Genomic DNA, 25493 nt, shown 5'->3' on the forward strand with positions numbered 1-25493 from the left:
TCCTTCAATTTGTTAATATGATGTATCATGTTGATTAATTTGCATATATTGAAGAATCCTTGCATCCCTGGAATAAACCCCACTTGATCATGGTGTATGATCCTTTTAATGTGCTGTTGGATTCTGTTTGCTAGTATTTTGTTGAGGATTTTTGCACCTATGTTCATCAGTGATATTGGCCTGTAGTTTTCTTTCTTTGTGACATCATTGTCTGGTTTTGGTATCAGGGTGATGGTGGCCTCGTAGAATGAGTTGGGGAGTGTTCCCCCCTCTGCAATATTTTGGAAGAGTTTGAGAAGGATAGGTGTTAGCTCTTCTCTAAATGTTTGATAGAATTCGCCTGTGAAGCCATCTGGTCCTGGGCTTTTGTTTGTTGGAAGATTTTTAATCACAGTTTCAATTTCAGTGCTTGTGATTGGTCTGTTCATATTTTCTATTTCTTCCTGGTTCAGTCTCGGCAGTTTGCGCATTTCTAAGAATCTGTCCATTTCTTCCAGGTTGTCCATTTTATTGGCATATAGTTGCTTCTAGTAATCTCTCATGATCGTTTGTATTTCTGCAGTGTCAGTGGTTACTTCTCCTTTTTCATTTCTAATTCTATTGATTTGAGTCTTCTCCCTCTTTCTCTTGATGAGTCTGGCTAATGGTTTATCAATTTTGTTTATCTTCTCAAAGAACCAGCTTTTAGCTTTATTGATCTTTGCTATTGTCTCCTTCATTTCTTTTTCATTTATTTCTGATCTGATCTTTATGATTTCTTTCCTTCTGCTAGCTTTGGGGTTTTTTTGTTCTTCTTTCTCTAATTGCTTTAGGTGCAAGGTTAGGTTGTTTATTCGAGATGTTTCCTGTTTCTTGATGTAGGCTTTTATTGATATAAACATCCCTGTTAGAACTGCTTTTGCTGCATCCCATAGGTTTTGGGTCATCGTGTCTCCATTGTCATTTGTTTCTAGGTATTTTTTGATTTCCCCTTTGATTTCTTCAATGATCACTTTGTTATTAAGTAGTGTATTGTGTAGCCTCTATGTGTTTGTATTTTTTACAGATCTTTTCCTGTAATTGATATCTAGTCTCATAGCGTTGTGGTCGGAAAAGATACTTGATACGATTTCAATTTTCTTAAATTTACCAAGGCTTGATTTTTGACCCAAGATATGATCTATCCTGGAGAATGTTCCATGAGGACTTGAGAAAAGTGTGTATTCTGTTGTTTTTGGGTGGAATGTCCTATAAATATCAATTAAGTCCGTTTTGTTTAATGTATCATTTAAAGCTTGTGTTTCCTTATTTATTTTCATTTTGGATGATCTGTCCATTGGTGAAAGTGGGGTGTTAAAGTCCCCTACTATGATTGTGTTACTGTCGATTTCCCCTTTTATGGCTGTTAGTATTTGCCTTATGTATTGAGATGCTCCTGTGTTGGGTGCATAAATATTTACAATTGTTATACCTTCTTCTTGGATCGATCCCTTGATCATTATATAGTGTCCTTCTTTGTCTCTTGTAATAGTCTTTATTTTAAAGTCTATTTTGTCTGATATGAGAATTGCTACTCCAGCTTTCTTTTGATTCCCATTTGCATGGAATATCTTTTTCCATCCCCTCACTTTCAGTCTGTATGTGTCCCTAGGTCTGAAGTGGGTCTCTTGTAGACAGCCTATATATGGGTCTTGTTTTTGTATCCATTCAGCCAGCCTGTGTCTTTTGGTGGGAGCATTTAATCCATTTACATTCAAGGTAATTATCGATATGTATGTTCCTATTCCCATTTTCTTAAATGTTTTGGGTTTGTTATTGTAGGTGTTTTCCTTCTCTTGTGTTTCTTGCCTAGAGAAGTTCCTTTAGCATTTGTTGTAAAGCTGGTTTGGTGGTGCTGAACTCTCTCAGCTTTTGCTTGTCTGTAAAGGTTTTAATTTCTCCATCAAATCTGAATGAGATCCTTGCTGTTTAGAGTAATCTTGGTTGTAGGTTTTTCTCCTTCATGTCTTTAAGTATATCCTGCCACTTCCTTCTGGCTTGCAGAGTTTCTGCTGAAAGATCAGCTGTTAACCTTATGGGGATTCCCTTGTGTGTTATTTGTTGTTTTTCCCTTGCTGCTTTTAATATGTTTTCTTTATATTTAATTTTTGATAGTTTGATTAATATGTGTCTTGGTGTGTTTCTCCTTGGATTTATCCTGTATGGGACTCTGTGCTTCCAGGACTTGATTAACTATTTCCTTTCCCATATTAGGGAAGTTTTCAACTATAATCTCTTCAAATATTTTCTCAGTCCCTTTCTTTTTCTCTTCTTCTTCTGGGACCCCCATAATTCGAATGTTGGTGCGTTTAATGTTGTCCCAGAGGTCTCTGAGACTGTCCTCAGTTCTTTTCATTCTTGTTTCTTTATTCTGCTCTGCAGTAGTTATTTCCACCATTTTATGTTCCAAGTCACTTACCCGTTCTTCTGCCTCAGTTATTCTGCTATTGATCACTTCTAGAGTATTTTTAATTTCATTTATTGTGTTTTTCATCATTGCTTGGTTCCTCTTTAGTTCTTCTACGTCCTTGTTAAATGTTTCTTGCATTTTGTCTATTCCATTTCCAAGATTTTGGATCATCTTTACTCTCATTATTCTGAATTCTTTTTCAGGTAGACTGCCTATTTCCTCTTCATTTGTTAGGTCTGGTGTGTTTTGACCTTGTTCCTAAATCTGCTGTGTGTTTTTGTGTCTTCTCATTTTGCTTATCTTACTGTGTTTGGGGTCTCCTTTTCACAGGCTGCAGGTTCGTAGTTCCCGTTGTTTTTGGTATCTGTCCCCAGTGGCTAAGGTTGTTTCAGTGGGTTGTGTAGGCTTCCTGGTGGAGGGGACTGGTGCCTGTGTTCTGGTGGATGAGCCTGGATCTTGTCTTTCTGGTGGGCACGTCCACGTCTGGTGGTGTATTCTGGGGTGTCTGTGGCCTTATTATGATTTTACGTAGCCTCTCTGCTAATGGATGGGCCTGTGTTCCTGTCTTGCTAGTTGTTTGGCATAGGGTGTCCAGCACTGTAGCTTGCTGGTCGTTGAGTGAAGCTGGGTCTTGATATTGAGATGGAGATCTCTGTGAGATTTTCGCCGTTTGGTATTGCATGGAGCTGGGAGGTCTCTTGTGGACCAGTGTCCTGAAGTTGGCTCTCCCACCTCAGAGGCACAGCCCTGATGCCTGACTGGAGCAACAAGAGCCTTTCATCCACACGGCTCAGAATAAAAGGGAGAAAAAATAGAAAGAAAGAAAGAAAGAGGATAAAATAAAATAAAAGAAAGCTATTATAATAAAAAATAAGAAAAAAATTATTAAGAAATTTTTTTTAAATTTTTATATTTATTAATTTTTATAATAAAAATAAGAAAAAATATTAAGAAAAAAATTTATTAAGAAAAAAATTTTTTAAATAAGAAAATAAGAAAAAAATTATTAAGAAAAAAATTTTTAAATTTTTTTAAAATAAAAAATAAGGAAAAAATTATTAAGAAAATATTTATTAAGAAAAAAATTTCACCCAGAAGCATACACATATACACTCACAAAAAAAGGAAAAGGGGAAAAATTAATATATCCTCCTCCCAAAGTCCATCTTCTGAATTTGGAATGATTCGTTGTCTATTCAGGTATTCAACAGATGCAGGTACATCAAGTTGTTTGTGGAGCTTTAATCCGCTGCTTCTGAGGCTGCTAGGAGAAATTTCCCTTTCTCTCCTTTGTTCGTACAGCTCCCGGGTTTCAACTTTGGATTTGGACCCGCCTCTGCGTGTAGGTCGCCTGAGGGCGTCTGTTCTTCGCTCACACAGGACGGGGTTAAAGGAGCAGCTGCTTCGGGGGCTCTGGCTCACTCAGGCCGGGGGGAGGGAGGGGCACGGATGCGGGGCGAGCCTGCAGGTGGCAGAGGCTGGTGTGTCATTGCAGCAGCCTGAGGCTGGCCGTGTGTTCTCCCGGCGAAGTTGTCCCTGGATCATGGGACCCTGGCAGTGGCGGGCTGCACAGGCTCCCGGGAGGGGTGGTGTGGATAGTGACCTGTGCTTGCACACAGGCTTCTTGATGGCGGCAGCAGCAGCCTTAGCATCTCATGCCCGTCTCTGGGGTCCGCACTGATAGCCACGGCTCGCGCCCGTCTCTGGAGCTCGTTTAGGCGGCGCTCTGAATCCCCTCTCCTTTTGCGCCGTGAAACAAAGAGGCAAGAAAAAGTCTCTTCCCTCTTCGGCAGCTGCAGCCTTTTTCCCAGACTCCCTCCCGGCTAGCTGTGGTGCGCTAACTCCTTCAGGCTGTGTTCACACAGCCAACCCCAGTCCTCTCCCTGCGATCCAACCTGAAGCCCGAGCCTCAGCTCCCAGCCCCGCCCGCCCCGGCGGGTGAGCAGACAAGCCTCTCGGGCTGGTGAGTGCTGCTCAGCGCCGAGCCTCTGTGCAGGAATCTCTCTGCTTTGCCCTCCGCACCCCTGTGGCTGCGCTCTCCACCGTGGCTCCGAAGCTTCCCACCTCCGCCACCCACAGTCTCCGCCAGTGAAGGGGCTTCTAGTGTGTGGAAACCTTTCCTCCTTCACAGCTCCCTCCCACTGGTGCAGGTCCCATCCCTGTTCTTTTGTCTGTGTTATTTTTTTTTCCTTTTGCCCTACCCAGGTACGTGGGGAGTTTCTTGCCTTTTGGGAGGTCTGAGGTCTTCTGCCAGCGTTCAGTGGGTGTTCTGTAGGAGTAGTTCCACGTGTAGATGTATTTCTAATGTATCTGTGGGAAGGAAGGTGATCTCCGCGTCTTACTCTTCCGCCATCTTGCCCTGAATCCGTGTGTTTGTCATATATGGCCTTTATTATGTTGAGTTATGTTCCCCCCAATGTCCACTTTCTGGAGAGTTTTTATTATAAAAGGATTTTGAATGTTATCAAAAGCTTTTTCTGCATCTATTGAGATGATCATATGGTTTTCATTCTTCAGTTTGTTAATGTGGTGTACATTGATTAATTTGCAGATATTTAAATCCATGGGATAAATGCCACTTGATCATGGTGTATGATCCTTTTAATGTATTGTTGGATTTGGTTTGCTAATAGTTTGTTGAGGATTTTTGCATCTATGTTTCTCAGTGATATTGGCCTGTAATTTTCTTTTTTGTGACATCTTTGTCTGGTTTTGGTATCAGGGTGATGGTAGCCTTGTAGGATGAGTTCACAAATGTTCCTCTGCAGTTTTTTAGTATAGTTTGAGAAGAATAGGTGTTAACTCTTTTCTAAATATTTGGTAGCATTCACCTGTGAAGCCTTCTGGTTTACAACTTTTGCTTTTTGATAGTTTTTCTTATTACTGTTTCACTTTCATTAATGGTAATTTTTCTGTTCATATCTTCTCTTTCTTCATGGTTCAGTCTTGGGTGGTTATACGCCTGTAAGAATTTGTCTGTTTCTTCTAGGTTCCATTTTATTTGCATATAGTTTCTTGTAATAGTCTCTCATAGAACTTTGTATTTCTGTGGTGTCAATTGTAACTTTTCCTTTTTCATTTCTGATTTTATTGATTTGGGACCTCTCCCTTTTTTCTTGATGAGTCTGGCTAAAGGTTTATCAATTTTGTTTATCTTTTCAAAGAACCAGTTTTGAGTTTCATTGATCTTTTCCTTTTTGTTTTGTTTTTTTTTTAGTCTCTGTTTCATTTATTTCTGCTCTGATCTCTATGATATGTTTCTTCCTACTAACTTTGGGTTTTGTTGTTCTTTCTCTTGTTGCTTAAGGTGTAAACTTGGGTTGTTTATTTGAGATTTTTCTTGTTTCCTGAGGTAAGCTTGTATTGCTAAAAACTTTCCTCTTACAAATGCATTTGCTGCATCCATGGGTTTTTGATCATCATGTTTTCATTTTCAGTTGTCTCTAGGTACTTTTTGATTTCCTCTTTAATTTCTTTAGTGATTCATTGATTGTTTAGTAGCATATTGTTTAGCCTCCATGTGTTTGTGTTTTTTGCAGTTTTTTTCTTGTAGTTGATTTCTAATCTCATAACGTTGTAGTCGGAAGAGATGCTTGATATGATTCCAATTTTCTTAAGTTTACAGAGGTTTGTTTTGTGACCCAGCACATGATCTATCCTGTAGAATGTTCCCTGTGCACTTGAAAAGTGTGTATTCTGCTGCTTTCAGATGGAAAGTTCTATAAATATCAGTTAAGTCCATCTGGTCTAATGTGTCATTTAAGGCCTGTGTTTCCTTATTGATTTTCTGTCTGGATGATCTGTCCGTTGATGTAAGTGGGGTCCTAAAGTCCCCTATTATTATTGTGTTACTGTCAGTTTCTCCTTTTATGTCTGTTAACATTTGCCTTGTATATTGAGGTGTTTCTATGTTGGGTGCATATATATTGGGTTGCCCAAAAAGTTTGTTCAGGGTTTTCTGTAACATCATACAGCATAACCCAAATAAACTTTTTGGCCAACCCAATAGTTACAATTGTAATATCTCCTTCTTGGATTGATCCCTTGATTATTATGTAATGTCCTTCTTTGTCTCTTATAACAGTCTTTATTTTAAAGTCTATTTTGTCTGATATGAGTATTGCTACTCCAGCTTTCTTTTGATTTCCATTTACATAGAATACCTTTCTCCATCCCCTCACTTTCATTCTGTATGAGTCTCTAGATCTGAAGTGTGTCTATTGTAGACAGCATATATATGGGTCTTGTTTCTGCATCCATTCAGCCAGTCTGTGTCTTTTGGTTGGAGCACTTAATCCTTTTACATTTAAGGTGATTATCATTATGTATGTTCCTTTTTTTTTTAATATAAATTTATTTATTTATTTTTGGCTGCATTGGGTCTTCGTTGCTGTGTATGGGCTTTCTCTAGCTGCAGTGAGTAGGGGATACTCTTTGTTGTAGTGAGCCATCTTCTCACTTTGGTGACTTCTCTTGTTGCAGAGCAGGGGCTCTAGGCACAGGGGCTTCAGTAGTTGTGGCTCATGGGCTCTAGAGTGTGGGCTCTAGAACGCAGGCTCAGTAGTTGTGGTGCATGGGCTTAGTTGCTCTGTGGCATGTGGGATCTTCCCGGACCAGGGCTCGAACCCGTGTCCCCTGCATTGGCAGGCGGATTCTTAACCACTGTGCCAGCAGGGAAGTCCCATGGCAAATCAACTTTTAAAGGACTTTTACTGATTTAGAAAGATGGAATAGAGACTAATCAACTTCTAAGACATCTGAACTTTTCTGCATTACAAATAAAATTGTATAAAATTATTATTAGTTTAAGTTTGTAAATATTTGCAAATTGGACATTGAGAAATTTGCAAAATTGTCAGTTTATGTTTTTTGAGTTAAATTGGACAGTTTTGTGTAACTCAGGGTTCTCTCAGCTCTACTTTTCTTCTAAATATAGATATATTTTGGAACAGGTCCTTAGTCTTAACTTTCATGCCCTTGATACTTTTGACAATGAAAGGTTGGATATTTTGTAGAATATCTCTTAAAGTAATTTTGTCTGTTTTCTCATGATTACAAATAGGTTATGCATCTTGACCAGAAAATCACAAAAGTGATGCTGTTTCTATTGCATACTATCTAATGGTGCACTAAATATATTTATGGCTAGGTACTTGGAAGTTATGTAAAAAGCATATTCCTCATCAAAGATTAAATTTATTCATTTATATCATTTAAATTTATTCATTCATTTATAACTGTTTGGACTCATGATTTCCAATTTTATTCAGTGAGTTATAATTAACTACAAGCATTATTTATTTTGAGTTAATTTGTCCCAGGTTTGATCAATAGCAGCCCCTTCAAGATGCCCTCCCTGTCCTTTTGATGTGTCTCCATCATTCTTTGAGCATTTCCTTGATTTCTGGCACAAGATGTTCCAGACTTGCATTTCCTTTTCCGCAGCCCTGGAATAAACCATTTCCCCAAAGATCCTCAGTCCACTTAGAGGAGAATGATATTAGCCAAGAATATATGTGTGTTCACCGCTCCTGAAATGTGCTTCTCCCGGGTCCTCTCAGTGGACAAATCTAAAGAACATGTGTGTTTTTTTGCTTTATAGATTCCACATAAGTGAGATCATATGGTATTTAACTTTTCCTGTCTGACTTATTTTACTTAGTGCAATGTCCTCAAGGTCCATCTATGTTGTTACAAATGACAAGATTTCATTCTTTTTTATGGCATATGTATATGTATAATGTGATATATACCTATCACACTGTTTTATCCATTTATCCAGTGATGTACATTTAGGTTGTTTCCATGTTTTGGCTATTATAAATAATGTGCAATGAACATGGGGGTGTAGATTTCTTTTCTTTTTTTTTTTAATTTGAATGTGGCTCTCTTTCTTAAAAATTATTTATTTATTTATTTAGGCTGTGCTGGGTCTTCATTGCAGCATACTGGCATCTCTAGTTGCGGTGCGCAGGCTCTAGAGTGTGCGGGCTCAGTAGCTGTGGCCCGTGGGCTTAGTTGCGGTATGTGGGATTTTAGTTCCCAAACTAGGGATCAAACTCGGGCCCACTGCATTGGGAGCATGGAGTCTTAACCACTGGACCACCAGGGAAATCTCTAGATATCTTTTCAAATTAATGTTTTTGTTTTCTTTGGGTAAATACCCAGAAGTAGAATTGCAGGATCATATCATACAGTAATTCTATTTTTAATTTTGGGGGAGTTGTTTTAATTACAGGCAAACCACCCTTTCACTCAAGTGAGGTGCCATGTCCCAATGCCTACAGAGCAAGTTTCCAAAGCAATTTTTAAAGTGGAAGGTAAATAGGAATCACCTCACTCTAAACTCTGTATTTATAGATCAGTTTTAAATTTGATTTCACCAAAACTAATGAAATAAGAAAATGTGATTGTCCATGAAGGTTGTCGTTCTCCTTGGCTGTATTTTGTCGGAGTGGGGCAGGGTCTCTTCAGGCCAATAAATTGCAAGGACAGAATCTTTCTTCTCTGAGCAATTCAGAAAACACAATGTTTTGATGCTAAGATACTGGCTTTATAGTATGCCTGCTTACCACACAAAGATGACAATTACCAGGATTATGGTCCTGGGATCTAGCTATCTTCCAAATTGATTGGAGTTGACTTTTTAAAATATTTTTGAGGAAAAACTTGTGACAATGTACAGTTGACTATAATCATCCTTTCATTTTTTTGACACATTCAAAGTCCAGCTTTACTTATTCACTTAGTTCCAGGGTCTTTTATCCTATTTGCAATATGCAAGCTACACTAAGATAGTTTGTTCCAGCATAAAGGAATTTTCAAATTGTCTATGTTGGTTAGAGATTTAGTTTTGCTGTGGAAGAATGACCTGTGTTTTAGGAAATGGAATAGATTTGTTGTTAAAATTTTGGTCTTTGTGAAAGCCAGAGAGCATTCATTGAGCATTATTTCACATCCCCTTGGACCACACCATGGATCTCTTACCCTTTGGCTCTTCTTCCCTTTATCTTTTTCACCCTATGTATGAACCAGAGTCTGCAATAACTTCACCACTCGATCATCTGAAAACCTCTTTCACTTATTCACGAATAGCCTTACTATAAGAAAAAAAGACATTCTGCATGAAAGCTTGTAGTAGTGAGATGCCTGGCAAATGCCTGACAGCCTTTCTCGGGGTGGTCTGAGATTTAGAGAGCAGAGAATAAACACTGAATCATAAATATTGTCAATGCAGTTTAGGGAAATATAGGGTTGACCTTTATTATGGATAGGGCTTGCAGAATATGAATTATATTGCTATTATTATGAGTTATACTGCCCTTGGTCACTCTAGCTGGTCAAGAAGAGGTACCAGTCTCAGCTCACTGAACGAAAAACATGAAATAATTTTAGCTTTTCCAACAACTGCCTCCAATTATAAAATTGTTGAAAACTGATTTTTTGTTATTTTGTCTTGTTAGCAAGCCTTGGACAATACTGTAGAAGAAGGCCAGGAATGCTCTTAGCCACTGGACATTTACCAATGCCTTCATCTGTAGGCATATGGATGTACTACACTAGCGCTGGGAGAGCACAGTACCACAGGCCTCCCTTTGGGATTGTCTGGTTCTTTGTGATGCTGGTGATCTCTGCTGATGTGGTTGTTTCCTGGTCTGTATGCACTTGGTCTGCATGTGTTTCCTTAGTGTTGTCTTCCCTTGAAAGGAGGCAAGCTTCAAAAGCTAGATCAAGTAGGTTTAGTTGCCAGTCTAAGGAGTCTGAATTTTGTTTTTAAGTTTAATGAGAAAGCTTTGAAGGATTTTAATAATAACATGATCTGATTGACTCCATAGAGTTTTCTTCCTAAAGTAACAACAGGAGCAACAGTGGAGGAAGACCCCCACTAGGGGTCTGTTGCAGAAGTCTAGATGAGAGATGACTGGGGCTAGGATTAGATGAATACTGGTGAAGCAGCTGGATTCATGATATATTTTGATTGCAGAGCCAATAGAACTTACTGGTGGATTGGGTGCAAGATGTGAAAGAAAAGGAAGAGTGAAGTGTCAGAGGTACACCAAAAATCTACAAGACAGCTGTTAAAACCATTGCAGAAGGTGGGAGAATATCTTGGTGCTCAACTGGGGACAATGATGTGAATAAGAAGCAGATGATATAATCAGAGGGTAGTAACTTCAGAAGAGAACACCCAGTGATTTATGATGTCAGAGCAAAGGTCCATCCTTCCTTTCTGACTCCATGAGTCCCTATGTGACTCATTCCTACTTCCCCATGAAGTGAATTTTTCTCTGGTTTTAGGACAAGGGGTATCATCAAGTAAAAATAGGTGTCAGGTAAGATGGAATAGAGAAAGGGCTGTCAGAAGGAAGATCAAAAATCTGGAGAGATTTATTCATAATCTAATGATAGGGAAAGTACACAGGGACTGAGGATGTAAATGAGGATAGAGGATGAGAGTGTTGGAAGAAAAAGCATGAGTGGTCCCCTGATCCTAGCACTATTATGTACAAGCTATCATGGAAAATAGGCTGAAGGTACATGTTAATTATAAGGGTTGAGAAATACTGGATAGGAAAACATGGTTTAAAGGCCAAATAAATATAACTTACCAGCGCCAAGGTACCACCTGGAATGTTAGCATCATGGTACACACACCCTGTATTGATAGGAGGACATGGGTGGCAGTCCTCTCTCTGTTTTACACTTTAACTTGGTGGATCTTTTCTAATTTCTACATTTACTGTTGAGTAGAGTAATTGTGACATCAGGAGGAAATCATCCAATCATGGTTTTCTGCTTTTCTTTTAAAATTTCTTCTCACTTACTTTTATTAGTCTTTTACACTTTTCACACTATACTCCTGTCTCACTTCTCACCTGCTCTATGTGTTATGGTTTATTGTACAATATACTAACATTCTCACATCTTAAGTTTGAAACAAATTTTGGGCAGTTTTTAGACCCAGGATTTTAGAAATACTCAGTTGGAATGTATTTTTTGTCATGAATCTCAGCTACCATGACATTAACTTTTCACTTTTTTGGAAAGAGAATGTTGCTATCTCGATGACCAGATCATCCTATCACCTTGTGACATCATTAATGGCATCATGTCTATATCTGTACAGTGAGCATCTAGGCGATCCCTCTTTTATGAAAGATAATGCAACATCTTCAGGGAAAATGTGAAATTTGACACTAGATATTATTTCTTCTCTATTAAATCTTAATTATTAGTATGTTTATTAAGAAACTTACATATACTGCTTTATTAGTACACAAGTCGCACTTTGTTTTCAAACCTTGCAGTGATCCATTTGATAGGATTTGGACTTTGAAGTTACAAGATTGTCTTTTCTAGGATGTGAGAGGAGAAGGGAAAAAAAGATTATATAAGAACAATTTAACTTCACTAATGGAGAAGATAGTGAGATCCTGTCATGTTAGAGACCCTGAATACTGAGCAGATCAAATGTGTTAAATACTTTTACTGAGATTGATTTTCCAATACTAAAAGTTTCCTATACAGTTTTTAGCTTTGAAGGAAAGACTGAAAGGGGTTGGCATAAATCAAACAATGTTGCTTTGTTAAGTGTGCTTTGTAAGATGCAAATATCTTCTAAGATGCTAATAATTAGAAACTGTGATAGCAGCATTCTTTTATATGCTTAATTGAGAAGATGAAATCATGAAATGACTCTGTGTCCATATTTTTACAAAGGTGAAAGGCTTGCTGAACCAGTTAACTGGACTATTTACAATGGATTGCCAAGATAAAGATTGCAGATGCCACCTATTAAGGCAGCGACAACCTTCACATTTAAGGTAATACTGCTCCTTCTTAGAACTTCTTACATTTAATTACCTATTCAATATTTGCCTTCTCACTGTTGTAGGCTTCCTAAAGGCAAGGACCATATCTTCAGAATTTTTCACAATGTCTGGAATGCTATAGCCTCGTTGAATGAACGAATAATCTAATTTTAATTTGGGAATATTAATCAAGTTGGGAAACTGTGCTAATTAATAGACTGATCTCTTCTATTAGTCAACATATAATTAGCTATAAAAATTGAGATAGGAGTAGGAAAAAACAAATTTCACAAATAACTTAGTCATTTTTTTTTTAACATGTATAGATGAGAGAGACCCAGAAGAATTGAGTAATTCCCCCAAATGGCCAAAACCCTCACCTTAAATACCATCTTTAGCTAAAGACAAAAGGGGGAAGTAGTTTGGGACTTCAAAGGGGAGGAAAGTAATTCACATGGAGATAGAAAGCAGATGTGTAGTAAAAAAAAAGTTTGCTGAGCCAGGCAGAGACAATGGGACACAGAGAGGAATTTTAACAGATTTTTCCAGGTTCCTTCCAGTGTACCACACCTATTCATGCTATAGTTATCTACTTGATAGCTCCATTCCTGCAACAGGTCCTCTAACTACCTTCTTTTAGGCAGTTAGGAGGAAGATCAAAGTTTACTCCTGAGTCTTTGGGGCCTTGATTATTTTCATCTAGAAATAGTATGTATACCAAAGAGACATTTTGAGGTGGCAAATTTTGCTCTACTACAGTCCTGCCTTTGAAACTTCTTTTAAGAGATTTCACAGTCCAGAAGTTGGGTTGATAGATTGCTTTATCTCACTGAGCCAGTTTCTTAGTTCTGACAATAGGTCAGGTCAGTTACTCATTTCAGGAGGCAGTGATGCAAGTGGGCTCTCAAAGTTAGCCCTATAGGGTGCAAGCAATCAGGTATTTACTAAGACGCATTTCTATGGAGACAAAAGAAAAACAAAGGTTCATGGTTGGAGCAAATTGTAAACCTAGTGTCTGAGTCCTGAGAGTTGCCAGTGGAGAAGATTTCTAGATCTTAAGGTCGAAGCATCTTTTGTAGTTTGAAATGTCTCTGATGATGTCATCAGGTGTTCAGGTAAACTTTCTGAGTGGCTTACAAAGTGACAGGCACAGAGATTGTCTAAACATGGGCTATTGTGGTGATCTCTCTTAAGTTTATATCAAGTTGTTCAGCTATAGTTCTAAATGATTCCAAGTCAAAAGGGGGAGAAAAATTGGAAACATTAGTTTGAACAGTCGTTGCCAAATATTTGAGACTAGAAGAATTCAGAAGCCAGTCCAGTTTTTAGGTGGAAGAACAAAACTTCAAAGATGATTGATAGAACTCAAATCTAATATTCATAACTGTGTATTACAGTTTTTGCTGAAACACAATTTTTTCTCTTTAAAATCACCCTCATTTCTACCAAAGAAAGCCAAATTAAAACTAATTTGTTTGCAAAATAAGTTTAGTTTCACTCAAATTGGCCTGATTATTTACTTAAGTCCAGCAAGAATAGCAACTGGCAGTGGAAGCATGGAGTCTTAACCATTGGACCACCAGGGAAGTCCCAGACTGAATTTTTAATAGCTCTCAAGGCCAGCAAGCCAGGCCAAGTATTTGCCATCACACTTGCATGTAATACCTATAGATTTGGGTGAATTTCTCTCTTCTTGAGGTTCCCAAAATATCCTGAGGTTCTTGCATCTGCCAGGAAGTGACCATTCTTACTCACCTGGTAAGGCTGCTGGGAACACTGCAAGTAAGCAAGGTACCAGGCCGGTTTTCTAAGGGGCTTTATAGCTTCATAAAGTCAATCTTAGTTCCTTAAAGCTGTCTGGTCATATCTGATTCAACACATATTCTCAAATATTGCCTTCTAGTCAAAGCCTTGTTAATGTAAACAGTGTTTCCAATTGTGTCCTGTTACAAGGAGAGCAGATTATTAGTGACTTTATGTAAATACAAAGGTATTATACAAAAGTATAATTTACCAAATTGCTGTATGTCATTACACAAGAGGAAAGGTTTCCTCATATCTGAAAATGAAAGATTAAAAAACCAGTAATATTTCAAATGAAAAGTCACAAAAATTATAATAATATTCATCAGTTCATTCAATCATTAATGTAATTGATTCTTGTTGATCTTGATCTGTTGTTAGCAGTTTTAGGAAGCCATCAGTTTTTCAATTAGAGTTCTGTAATTTGTTACCCAGTTCAGTAGTATGGTCTGAAAGTTATCAGAAACCTATATTTCTTCTACAAAATTTTTGAAGGAAAAACCATCAAATACATTTATCAACAATTGCAGTGCAAGAAAAAGAAATTAGACTCTCCTGGCAACTTTTTTGGAGCAAAGAAAAGTGCCTTATCTAAGATTATCAGGGCCTCAGACAATGCAGTGAAGATTGGGGGTATAACTGTTATTGAAAAAAGTTCATGTGCCTGATACACAGTGAGGCCAAATAAACTGAAACATCAGAATTTTGGAGCAGAGAAAGGTTTATTGTAGGGCCAAGCAAAGAGAATGGGTGACTCGTGCTCAAAAACACCAAACTTCCCAATTGTTTGGGGGGAGAAGTTTTTATAGGTAAAATTTGGGGTGAGGGCTGCAGGGTGTGTGGCTTTGTTCTGATTGGTTGGTGGTGAGGTAACAGGGCAGTGCTCCAGGAATCTTGCTCTCAGCCTGAAGTTGCCGTCCTCTACCTGGGTGGGGGCCTTAGTTTTTCAGAAGAACTCAAAGATATTGCTATATATATTCCCTCAAGAGGAACCAGGACCCTGCCCGAAGGCTGCACTGTTGTTTCTTGACTGCTCCTCCATAGTTTCTGTATTCCTTCCCTTCCCTGATTAGCAACTGTTTGAACCTGCCCTTTGGAACTCAGGGAAGGTCAAGGAGGCTGAATGAAGCCAATTTCCTACAAACAAGAAATGAGTGACACAGAAAGGATTTGTACTGGGGAACCCCACAGGGTCCTTCTCAGTTTCATAACCAGAGATGTACTATCTTGTTCATATTCCACCCAGTAGGCACCTTTGCTCTGGCTGCAAAATTGCTTTTGGTTGGATAGGATGAATCCAGTCATGAATTGCTAAAGATTTCCTCCAGGGTAAAATGGATGGATAATGGTGTCCTATTTACAAGTACTGCCTTGTAAACCTTTTAATCACTTTTAAAAAGAAATGCTGGGGTAAACGTGATAGGAGGGGGAGGTTAGGGAGGATGACATTTGTTGAGAAACCACCATGGGTTAGGGTGCAAGGCACCTTCAGTGGTTAATCTTATTAATTTGAACCTACAACATTCTAGTGAGATAGGGAAAAACCCCAGTTACAGAAGAAGAAACTGACAATTTCAGTAATTTGGAGACTTGTTTGGGTAAAGGAAGACAAAAGAGCCCAATCCTATCAGTTCTGAGGTTGTATGTGGTTAGGAAACTAATGTGTTATCAGAGAGCAGCCAGGACCAGAAAGGCTGCCCAAGTGTGACCGGTTATAAATTAGTCAGAATCTGGCAGCAGGGCAATAAACAGTGAAGAAAAAGCTGGAGTTAAATGCATCTGGCAACTCCTAGAATGAGGCTGGTAAGTAGAGTTCTTTAGGGAACAAGCAGGGACATTTTCAGTAGTCCCCACCCCCACCCCCCACCCCCCACCCCCATGCCGAAAGCACACTTTGTCCAGGATCAACAGATTGGACGTTGCCTGCCAGCAAGCAGAACGTGTCCTCCTCCTGCAGGGCTTCCTCTCTCCCCTCGAGGCCCCCCGGGGATCGCAGGAGCCAGGAGTTTGGGGCCGGTTTCCATTCGCCTCTGGACCCACCTGGAGGGCAGAGGCAGGGCTTTGAGGAAGGTCAGCGGAGGCCACGGTCTGCGGCAACCTGGGCGTTCCCCGCGTTCCCGGGCGCGCGCTCTCTGTTCGCCCTCATTCCCGAGGCTCGCTCCGGTAGCCGGCGCCTCCTGCTCAGTCCCGAGGAAGCCATGGCCAAGTCCAGGGGTCGTCTGCACCTCGGGATGTGCTTGGCTGCAGCGCTGGCATCTTTCCTGGGTGGATTTATGGTGGGTAAGTGTACCGACCCCTTCCCCGGATCCCTCCGGCCTCCCCGGAGAAAAGCGGGAGAACCTGGGGCTGAAGAGCTGGGCTGCAGCGCTGGGCGCCGGGCCGGCTGAGCTCCGCCAGTTTCAGCAGAACTGGAAACTGAGTGGAATGCATTTCGGCCTTCCTAATAAAGTGTGCCAGAAATTCAAATTTATTAAATGCTCGCTGAGTTCAGGGTACTGTTAAGGGCTGTTGTGAAGACAATTTAGAGTTGCCACTATCCGCAGGGGTCAAAAAGATGATTTCATTTCCAAGACCATTAATGAGTCAAAACTTTCAACTGCCCTTCTGTAATCATTTATTACATAAATATTTTTCGAATGCTCCCTGTGTGTCAGGTACTGTGCTACGAACTTAACCCCCATGGGAGAACAAGAAAGATAAAGACCCGTGCCTTGATGCATAGCTCATGGGAAAATGAAAAGAATAGCCCTCATTTAAAACTCGTTTAACCAACTCAAAGTTACACATCAGAATTTGAAGGTTTTCTGCATTTGGTATGAAGTTTTTGTAAAGCTCACCATGATCTGTTTCTTAGGTAAGGGCTTTTTTTTTTTTTTTTTTCCCTTCTTCCCCTTTGGCTTCTAGTTTTTATAAAAGTCAAAAGCTATTTCTTGTGTATGTAGTATGCATATGTGTATGTATTTTCCTCCCAGGCTGGCTTAGTAAGCCTCTCAAAGAAACAGCCACTTCAGTGGACACTCACCAAAATCTAAGGTGGAAACTGGTATCTGAGATGAAAGCTGAAAATATTAAATCATTTCTCCGGTAAGTTTGTTTTGTATACTTGATCATAAAAATAGTGTTTAAAATATTGCAGAGTGAGAACTGTATGAAAACTGATTTTATTCATGTGGGTAATCTTTGTGTGAAATTATACAATATCACATTAATTCATGGTAGTTTAAATGTTCCTTTATTCCACTCTTAGAGTAAAATCTACTTGAATGTTGAAGGAGCCTTTCTTCCCCAACTTCATCTGCAGAAAAAGTATCTGGTTGCCTTATTAAGAGATGTTTCAACTTCATGTACTTTGGACTGCAACTCAATGTTATTCTTTGTTCCCTGTGCCTGGGTTTAATCAGGAATTTAATTTAAATGTCATATTCTGCCAGGAAGAGTAAGATGGTTGCAAACTCTGATTTAGAGGAAAGGAGATTAAAGTTTCAGATTCTGTTCTCTACAAATTAAACCTTTATCCCGTGTTGCAAATTTAAGTAACACAAATAGGACAAAGTGAAAGCAAAAGGATCAGTGCAAACCCACCAGTCTCTTAGCAAGAGAAGGAGTGACATTCATTCAGGGGAGTGGTTATGAATTCCTTGAAGGCAGTTATGACATTTATTTCTATATTCCGACTCTTTCAAAGGAGTATCATTAAAAAATTTTTTACTGAATCATAATTTACATAAAATAAACTGCATCCATATAAAGCCTACGATTTGAGAGTATTGACAGATGCACAATATACTCAGCAAACCACCTCCTCAATTAAGATACAGAAAATTTACATCATGCCTTTGCAGTTTATTCCTCCCTTCAACTCCCTTCCTTTGGACTCCTTTATATTTTCTAGAACTTTATATAAATAAAATCATACAGTATGTGCTTTTTTGTGTCTTTCACTCAGCATGATGAATGATTTTGGAATTCATCCAGGTAGTTGCATGTATCTGTAGTTTATTGCTTTTTATTGCTGAGTAGTATTCTATTGAATGGAGAGACTCCAATATGTAGTTGATGGATCTCGGGTTGTTTTTAGTTTTTGATTATTGTGAACAAAGTTGCTATGAGCATATGTTTACATATGATTTCATTTCTTTTTGAATGGCTGTGTTGGATGATAAGCACGTGTTTTAACTTTTTAAGAAAATGATAAACAGGTTTCAAAAGTGGTTGTACCATTTTACATTCCTACCTTAGTATTGTCAGTTGTTTTCATTTTAACCATTTTAGTGGGTGTGTACTAGTATCTCCATTGTGGTTTTAATTTGCATTTTCTTTTTTTTTTTTAACATCTCTATTAGAGTATAATCGCTTTACAATGGTGTGTTAGTTTCTGCTGTATAACAAAGTGAATCAGCTATACATATACATATATCCCCATATCTCCTCCCTCTTGTGTCTCCCTCCCACCCTCCCTATCCCACCCCTCTTCTCATGCACTTATTGGACATTTGTATAGCTTCTTTTATAGGGTCTCTGTTCAATTTTTTTTTCATTTTTAAATTGTTTTGATTTATTATTGAGTATAGGAGTTCTTTCTTTATACATTCTTTTGTCAGACATTTTTGTGAATATTTTCTTCTGTTCTATGGTTGGCTTTTTTGTTTGCCTAGTGGAGTTTTTGAAGGGCAGAGATTTTTAATTTCGATAAACTCCAGTTGAACAATCTTTTGTCTTATGTTTCATACTCTGTGTCCTATCTAGGCCTATGAGAAGTTGTGAAGATTTTCTTATATTATTATTTTTTTTAGAAGTTTTGTAATTTTAGCTTGCACATTTAGGTCAATGATCCACTTCAAGTTAATTTTTGTGCGTGGTATGATGTAAGAGTTGATGATTTTTTAAATACAATTATTTAATTATTCCTGCAAGATTTGTTTAAAAACTTTTCTTTCCCTGTTGAATTGCCTTGGTACTTGGTCCAAAATCACTTGATCATCATAAATCCATGGCCTGTTTTTTGGATTTTATATTTTCTTCTATTGATCTATTAATCTATATATCTCAGTACCACACTATCTGGTTTAGTCTAGCTTAATAGTAAGTCTGAAAATCAGGTAGAGTTAATCCTACAAATTTTTCTTTTTAAAAATTGCTTTGACTGTTTTAAGTCATTTGCATATCCAAATAAATTTTAGAATCAACTTCTCAATTCCTACCAAAAAAAAAAGCCTGCTGGAACTTTGATTAAAATTGCATTGAATCTGTAGATGAATTTGGAAGAGTCTTTCAGTCTCTTCATTCATCATAGGGATGTACTACAGTTTAACTTTTCACCCACTGAGGGACATTTGTTTTGCTTCCACCTGTTGGCTATTATGAATGAAGCTGCCATTAACATTCATGTACAACTTTTATGTAATCATAGGTTTTCATTTCTCTGGGATAAATACCCCAGAGTGAAAATTGCTTGTTTGTAGGAAAAGTACACTTTTAGTTGTTGAAGAATCTGCCAAACTATAGTATGGCTATATCATTTTATATTTTTCATTGGCGTTATTACTCTTTTTAATTTTACCCATTCTGACAGGTGCATAGAGATACCTTATTATGGTTTTAATTTACATTCCCTAGTACCTAATGATATTGAACATCTTTTCCTGTGCTTATTCACCATCTGTATACCATCTTCAGTGAAATGTCTGTTCATGCCTTTGACCTATTCTCTATTTGGATACTTTTTTTTTTTCTACTGAGCTTTGAGGGTTCTTTATATTTTCTATATACAAGTCTTTTGTTGGCTTTGTGGTGTACAGATATTTTTCCTAGTCTGTTATTTGTCCTTTCACACCTTAATTGGGTTGTTTGCACATCAGAAGTGTTTAATTTTTTTTTTTTTTGGGCTGTGTTGGGTCTTCTTTGTGGTGCACGGGCTTCTCATTGCAGTGGCTTCTCTTGTTGCGGAGCACGGGCTCTAGGTGCGTGGGCTTCAGTAGCTGTGGCACGCAGGCTCAGTAGTTGTGGCTTGTGGGCTCTAGAGCATGGGCTCAGTAGTTGTGGCACATGGGCTTAGTTGCTCCGTGACATGTGGGATCTTCCTGGACTAGGGCTCGAACCCGTGCCCCCTGCATTGGCAGGTGGATTCTTTTTTTTTTTTTTTTTTAATGAGGATCTTGAATCAGATGCGTATGTTTTGATTGATTGATTGATTGATTGATTTTGGCTGTGTTGGGTCTTCGTTTCTGTGCGAGGGCTTTCTCCAGTTGTGGCAAGCGGGGGCCACTCTTCATCGCGATGCGCGGGCCTCTCTCGTTGCGGAGCACAGGCTCCAGACGCGCAGGCTCAGCAGTTGTGGCTCACGGGCCCAGCCGCTCTGCGGCATGTGGGATCTTCCCAGGCCAGGGCTCGAACCCGTGTCCCCTGCATTAGCAGGCAGATTCTCAACCACTGCGCCACCAGGGAAGCCCGGCAGGTGGATTCTTAACCCCTGGGCCACCAGGAAAGTCCCAGAAGTGTTTAATTTTAATAAGGTCTAATTTATCAATTTTTCATTCTATAGATCATGCTTTTGGGTTCATGTCTAAGAACTCTTTGTCTAGCCCTAGATACCTTTTCTCCTCTTTTTACCCCCAAATTTTATAGTTTACATTTTACAACATATTTTGTGATTCATTTTAGAGTTAATTTTTGCATAAGGTGTAATGCTTGGTTGAGGGTCATTCTTTTTTTACCTGTGGATGTCCAGTTGCTCTAGCCCCATTTGTTGAAAGGCTATCCATTGCTTTTGCTCCTTTGTCAGTAACCAGTTGGGCATATTTGTGTGAGTCTCTTTGAGTTCTCTGATGCTCTGCTGGTCTATGCGTCTACTCCCTGCCAGTACCATGCTGTCCTGATTACTGAAGTTATGTAGTAAGCCTTAACAATGCATAGGATGATTCCTCCCACTTTATTTTTCTATATCATTTGCCTATTCATATAAAATATAGAATAAATATATCTATATCTAGAAAAATCCTTGATGAGATTTTGACAAGAATTGCTTTAATCTTACAGAGCAATTTAGGGGCACTTTGCATTTTTACTCTGTCTCGACTTTCCATCCATGATGATGGTACGTCTCTACAATTATTTAGGTCTTCCTTTATCAACATTTTGCAATTTTCAGGATGCAGATCTTGTATATGTATTGTTACCTTTACATGGAAGTATTTCATTTTCTTTGCAGCAGATATAAAATCATATGGTGTTTAATTTCAGTTTTCACATGTTTGTTGCTAGTGTATAGAAATACTGTTGATTTTGCATTCTGTGGCTTGTCTAAACTCATGTGTTAGTTCTAGGAGTTTTTGTAGATTCATTAGGATTTACTTCCTGTGTAGAAAATCAGGCCATCTTCAAATAGGGACCATTTTATTTCTCTGTTTTCAAACTGTATGCCATATATATATGTGTGTGTGTATATATATATATATATATATATATATATGTGTGTGTGTGTGTGTGTGTGTGTGTATATATATATATATGTGTGTGTGTCCTTATTGTGCTGATTGTAATTACAGTACTGCATTGAATAAAAGTGATGAGAGCAAACATTCTTTCCCTATGTCTGATCTTAGTGGGAAAGCACTCAGAGTTTCCCCATTAAGTGTGATGTTGTATGTAGATTTTTTGTAGATATTCTTTACTGAGTTAAGGAAACGTCCCTCTATTCCAAGATTGCTAAGAGGTTTGTTGTTTTTTTTTTAAATCATGAATGGGTATTAAATATTGTGTCAACTGGAAAAAAAAAAAAAAGCACATGAGAGAGCTGTGAGTTCAGTGTTATTTGGGGACTTACAGAGGACTATACCCAGGAGACATTCTCTCAGATAGCTCTTTGTAACTTCTCCCAAGAGGTGGAGGTGGGGATGGGTGGAGGTCCAGGTCCGTATATATATGATTTTAGTGAAGGGGGTGCATGCAATCAAGCACACATCTTGGTACACGGTTGCTACTAGTAACAAGAAGGTTGGTGCTAGTCACAAGGAGCAGATATCTCCATGAATAATTTTAGTGCTTTTCTATGTATGAGAAGATACAAGAAATTGGGTAAATAAAATTTTCTCCTGAAAATATCTAACTATCTGAAGGCCTGTTCTGCCAGTTTTTCCCAGAGCATAGAGTATCTCATTCCTGATCTCCACCCTGAATTCCTTTCAGAGTGTGTTGGAGGTCAGTAAATGCAGTGACTAATGAGCTAATCCTTGTAGAACCAGATGGCCAGTGACACACTTTAGTTGGCAGTTGTAAAATGGTTTTGCTCTCAAAATCTTGGCTCCCTGTACACCAATGCCAAGATTAGATACAGAGACAGAGTTTTGGAGGAGAAAGAAAGGGTGGCTTTATTCTTTGCCAGGCAAAGAGGGGAACACAGCAGGCTAACACCTCAAGAACTGTGTCCCCCTCCCTGGGGAATAGGGAGAGGTCTTACAGTCAGGGCTCCTGGTCATGGGTATGCTATAAGGATCAAGGCAGTAACAGTCCTGCATTCTTCTTTCTTCTGCAGTTTCAAAAGGGTGGGGTTGCTGACAAGATTAGGATGTGTGCAGGGCCTCAGGTGGTTTCCTGGCTGCTCCTCCTTTGATTTGCAACTGTTGGAATCTGCCCTTTGGAACTCGGGGAATGTCATGGAGGCTGGAGTCTTGCCTACAAGAAATGGGAGACAAAAAGGCCTCCGTGCCTGGGAGCCCATAGGGCCCCGCTCAGATTCAGTTTTTCTGCATCAATTTATATGATCATATGACTTTTCTTCTTTTCTGCTTTAGCTGATTAGTATGGTGATTCCTTTATTTCTTCACTGACTTTTTTGGGGGGATCAAATTCTGTCAAGAATAGTGTTACAGTCTCCTCCAGGAATGTGAAATTGTCTATTTTTCCCATTAATTCTGTTAATTTTTGCATTATGTATTATGAAACTCATTTATTAGACATATACACATTAATATTATGTCTTCAGGACAGAACTAACCTTTTACCTTTGTGAAATATTCTTTATCTTTGGTAATAATCTCTATATTTAAGCATATTTTATTTGGTATAAATTAAACCACATCAGCTTTCTTATACTTATATTTGCATGATACGTATTCTTCCATCCACTTACTTTTAAAATGTACCTTCTATAGAGAGCATGTAATTGCCACTTGCTATTTTATTAATTTTGGAATCTGTGCCTTTTAATTTGAGCATTTAGTCTGGTAACATATAATGTAACTTGATATGGTTAAACTTAGGCCAACTCCTTTACTGTTCTCTGTTTGCTCCCTTTATTTCTGTTCCTTTACTTCTCATTTTCTGCTTTTTTTTTTTTTTTTGGTAGTGGGGAGAGTATTTTAAATTTTATTTCATTTCAATTTATCTTTTGGCTATAACTCTTTGCATTGATTCTTTTTTCTTTTCTAGCAGTTACTCTAGAGATTACATTATACTTGTCTAACATTTCACTGTATTTTTAAAGTTACTACTGTAGCATTTAACATAAAATGCAGAAAACTCACATTTCTGTATGTCCATTTACTGTCTTTCTATCATCCTTTATATGATAGTTGTTGAAATTATCATATACACATACAATATAAACCTCACAAAACAATGTTATAATTTTTTCTTTGAACAGTTGTACCTATTGAAAGCCAATTAAGAGTTAAATATCTGAGAAATGTAAAATACTATTTTTTTATTGTTTCCAGTATCTTTATTTGTTTCTGAAAATTTAGGTTATCCTGTGGTGTATCTATTTAGTCTGAATAACTTTCTTAAGCATTTCCTGTTATGTCGGGTCTGGTGTTGACAAATTCTTTTAGTTTTCCTTTGTCTATAACACATTTATTTCATCTTAATTCTTGAAGAAAATTTTTCTTGGATATAGATTTCTAAAATCACCTTGTTTTTCCTCCTTTCAGAGCTTTAAATATTTTTTTTTTTACTGTCATCTGGCTGGTAGTGGCATCCGATGAGCAGTCCACAGTTATTTAAGTTATATAACATATGTCATTTTTGTCTTTAATTTTCAGCAGTTTAATATGTGCCTAGGCATAGTTTTCTTCAAATTTATTCTATTTAAGGCTCTCTGAGCTTTTAATTTTTATTTTATTTTATTTTTGGCCACACCACATGGCATGCAGGATCTTAGTTCCCCAACCAGGGATTGAACCCTTGCCCCCTGCAGTGGAAGTGTGGAGTCTTAACCACTGGACCACAAGGGAAGTCCTCTCTGAGCTTTTTGACTTTGTAAACTTTTGTCTTTCACTACTTTAGGAACACTACTTTTTGTTCATTATTTCTTTTTTTTTGGGAAATATTTATTTATTTGTTTGTTTGTTTGTTTGTTTATTTGGCTGCTCCGTGTCTCAGTTGCGGCATGCAGGATCTTTTAGTTGCAGCATGCGGACTTCTTAGTTGTGGCACGCAAACTCCCAGTTGCTGCATGCATGTGAGATCTAGTTCCGCAACCAGGGATCGAACCTGGGCCCCCCACACTGGGAGTGTGGAGTCCTACCCACTGGACCACCAGGGAAGTCCCCTGTTCATTCTTTCTTGAAAATTTTCTGCATCATTCTTTCTCTTCTATCCTTTTGAGACTCCAATTAAACCCTAGAATCAAATGAACAAGGTGAAGTTCATATGGTGTAGTATATTTCCTCCCCATCTGTCCTGTGATTTGATGTGATCACAAAGTTCCATCTTACTTTCGGTGGATGAACTATAGCAAGCTGAAGTTGAGGAATGAAAACAGCTATACTCTTCTTAGAAATTTGAGCTGACTTATGACTGAGGCACATAGGTATCAGGAAAGCTAAATCAAAATGTCTGTTTTGAGGTGCTTGTTTGGAGATATAAGAAAAGAATCTATAGGCAGTAGGGTGGATGTCATTTGAAGAAAGACGCATTCTATATTTCACATGCAATACATGAAAATAACCAATTGTCTTATCAAGTAAGACAGAATGCCTATATTTAAAAATGTGGGGAATCCCCTGGTGGTCCAGTGGTTAGGACTCAGTGCTTTCACTGCCATGGCCCGGGTTCAATCCCTGGTCAGGGAACTAAGATCCTGCAAGCTGCTCGGAGTGGCCAAAAAAATAAATAAAATAAAACAAAATAAAAATGTGTAAAAGACCAGGTAAAATGTAAACACCGTTGAACTCTGTCTGCAGCATATCATAAAGTGTCCAGAAGAAATTACCTAGAAAATTATCAATACATGAGGTGCCAGAAGCAAAACTTGGTGATGCTCTTGACCAAACATTAAAATTTATGTCTGTTTATTTTCTCTCTCCTTTGCTTTAATGTATAATGTAGCATAAGGTGATAAGTTATGTATGAATAGTTTGCATGATGTTATCTTGTTAGAGTTGGCTTTTCTTTTCTTTACATCCAACTGAAGACAGAAGTTGCATACCAAGAATGATGACAAGAATCGAGGT

General features: G+C 38.3%; 1 protein-coding gene across 8 annotated transcripts in view; it reads left to right on the forward strand.

Moving 5' to 3' along the window:
• NAALAD2 (N-acetylated alpha-linked acidic dipeptidase 2) overlaps window positions 1-25493 on the forward strand; it is a 135164-nt gene that overhangs the window by 35284 nt on the left and 74387 nt on the right. For 6 of the 8 annotated variants that reach the window (XM_007188914.3, XM_057552935.1, XM_028168170.2 and 3 more), the window contains 3 exons: window positions 12149-12252; window positions 16001-16323; window positions 17016-17127. In XM_007188914.3, the coding sequence (XP_007188976.2) occupies window positions 12188-12252; window positions 16001-16323; window positions 17016-17127 (500 nt within the window). In that variant the 5' untranslated portion in view covers window positions 12149-12187. Of the gene's footprint in view, window positions 1-12148; window positions 12253-16000; window positions 16324-16697; window positions 16898-17015; window positions 17128-25493 lie in introns of those variants that run through there. The other 2 variants (XM_057552938.1, XM_028168173.2) reach the window with 2 other exon arrangements.

This window comes from Balaenoptera acutorostrata, chromosome 9, assembly GCF_949987535.1.
Source record: "Balaenoptera acutorostrata chromosome 9, mBalAcu1.1, whole genome shotgun sequence".
NCBI lineage: Eukaryota > Metazoa > Chordata > Mammalia > Artiodactyla > Balaenopteridae > Balaenoptera > Balaenoptera acutorostrata.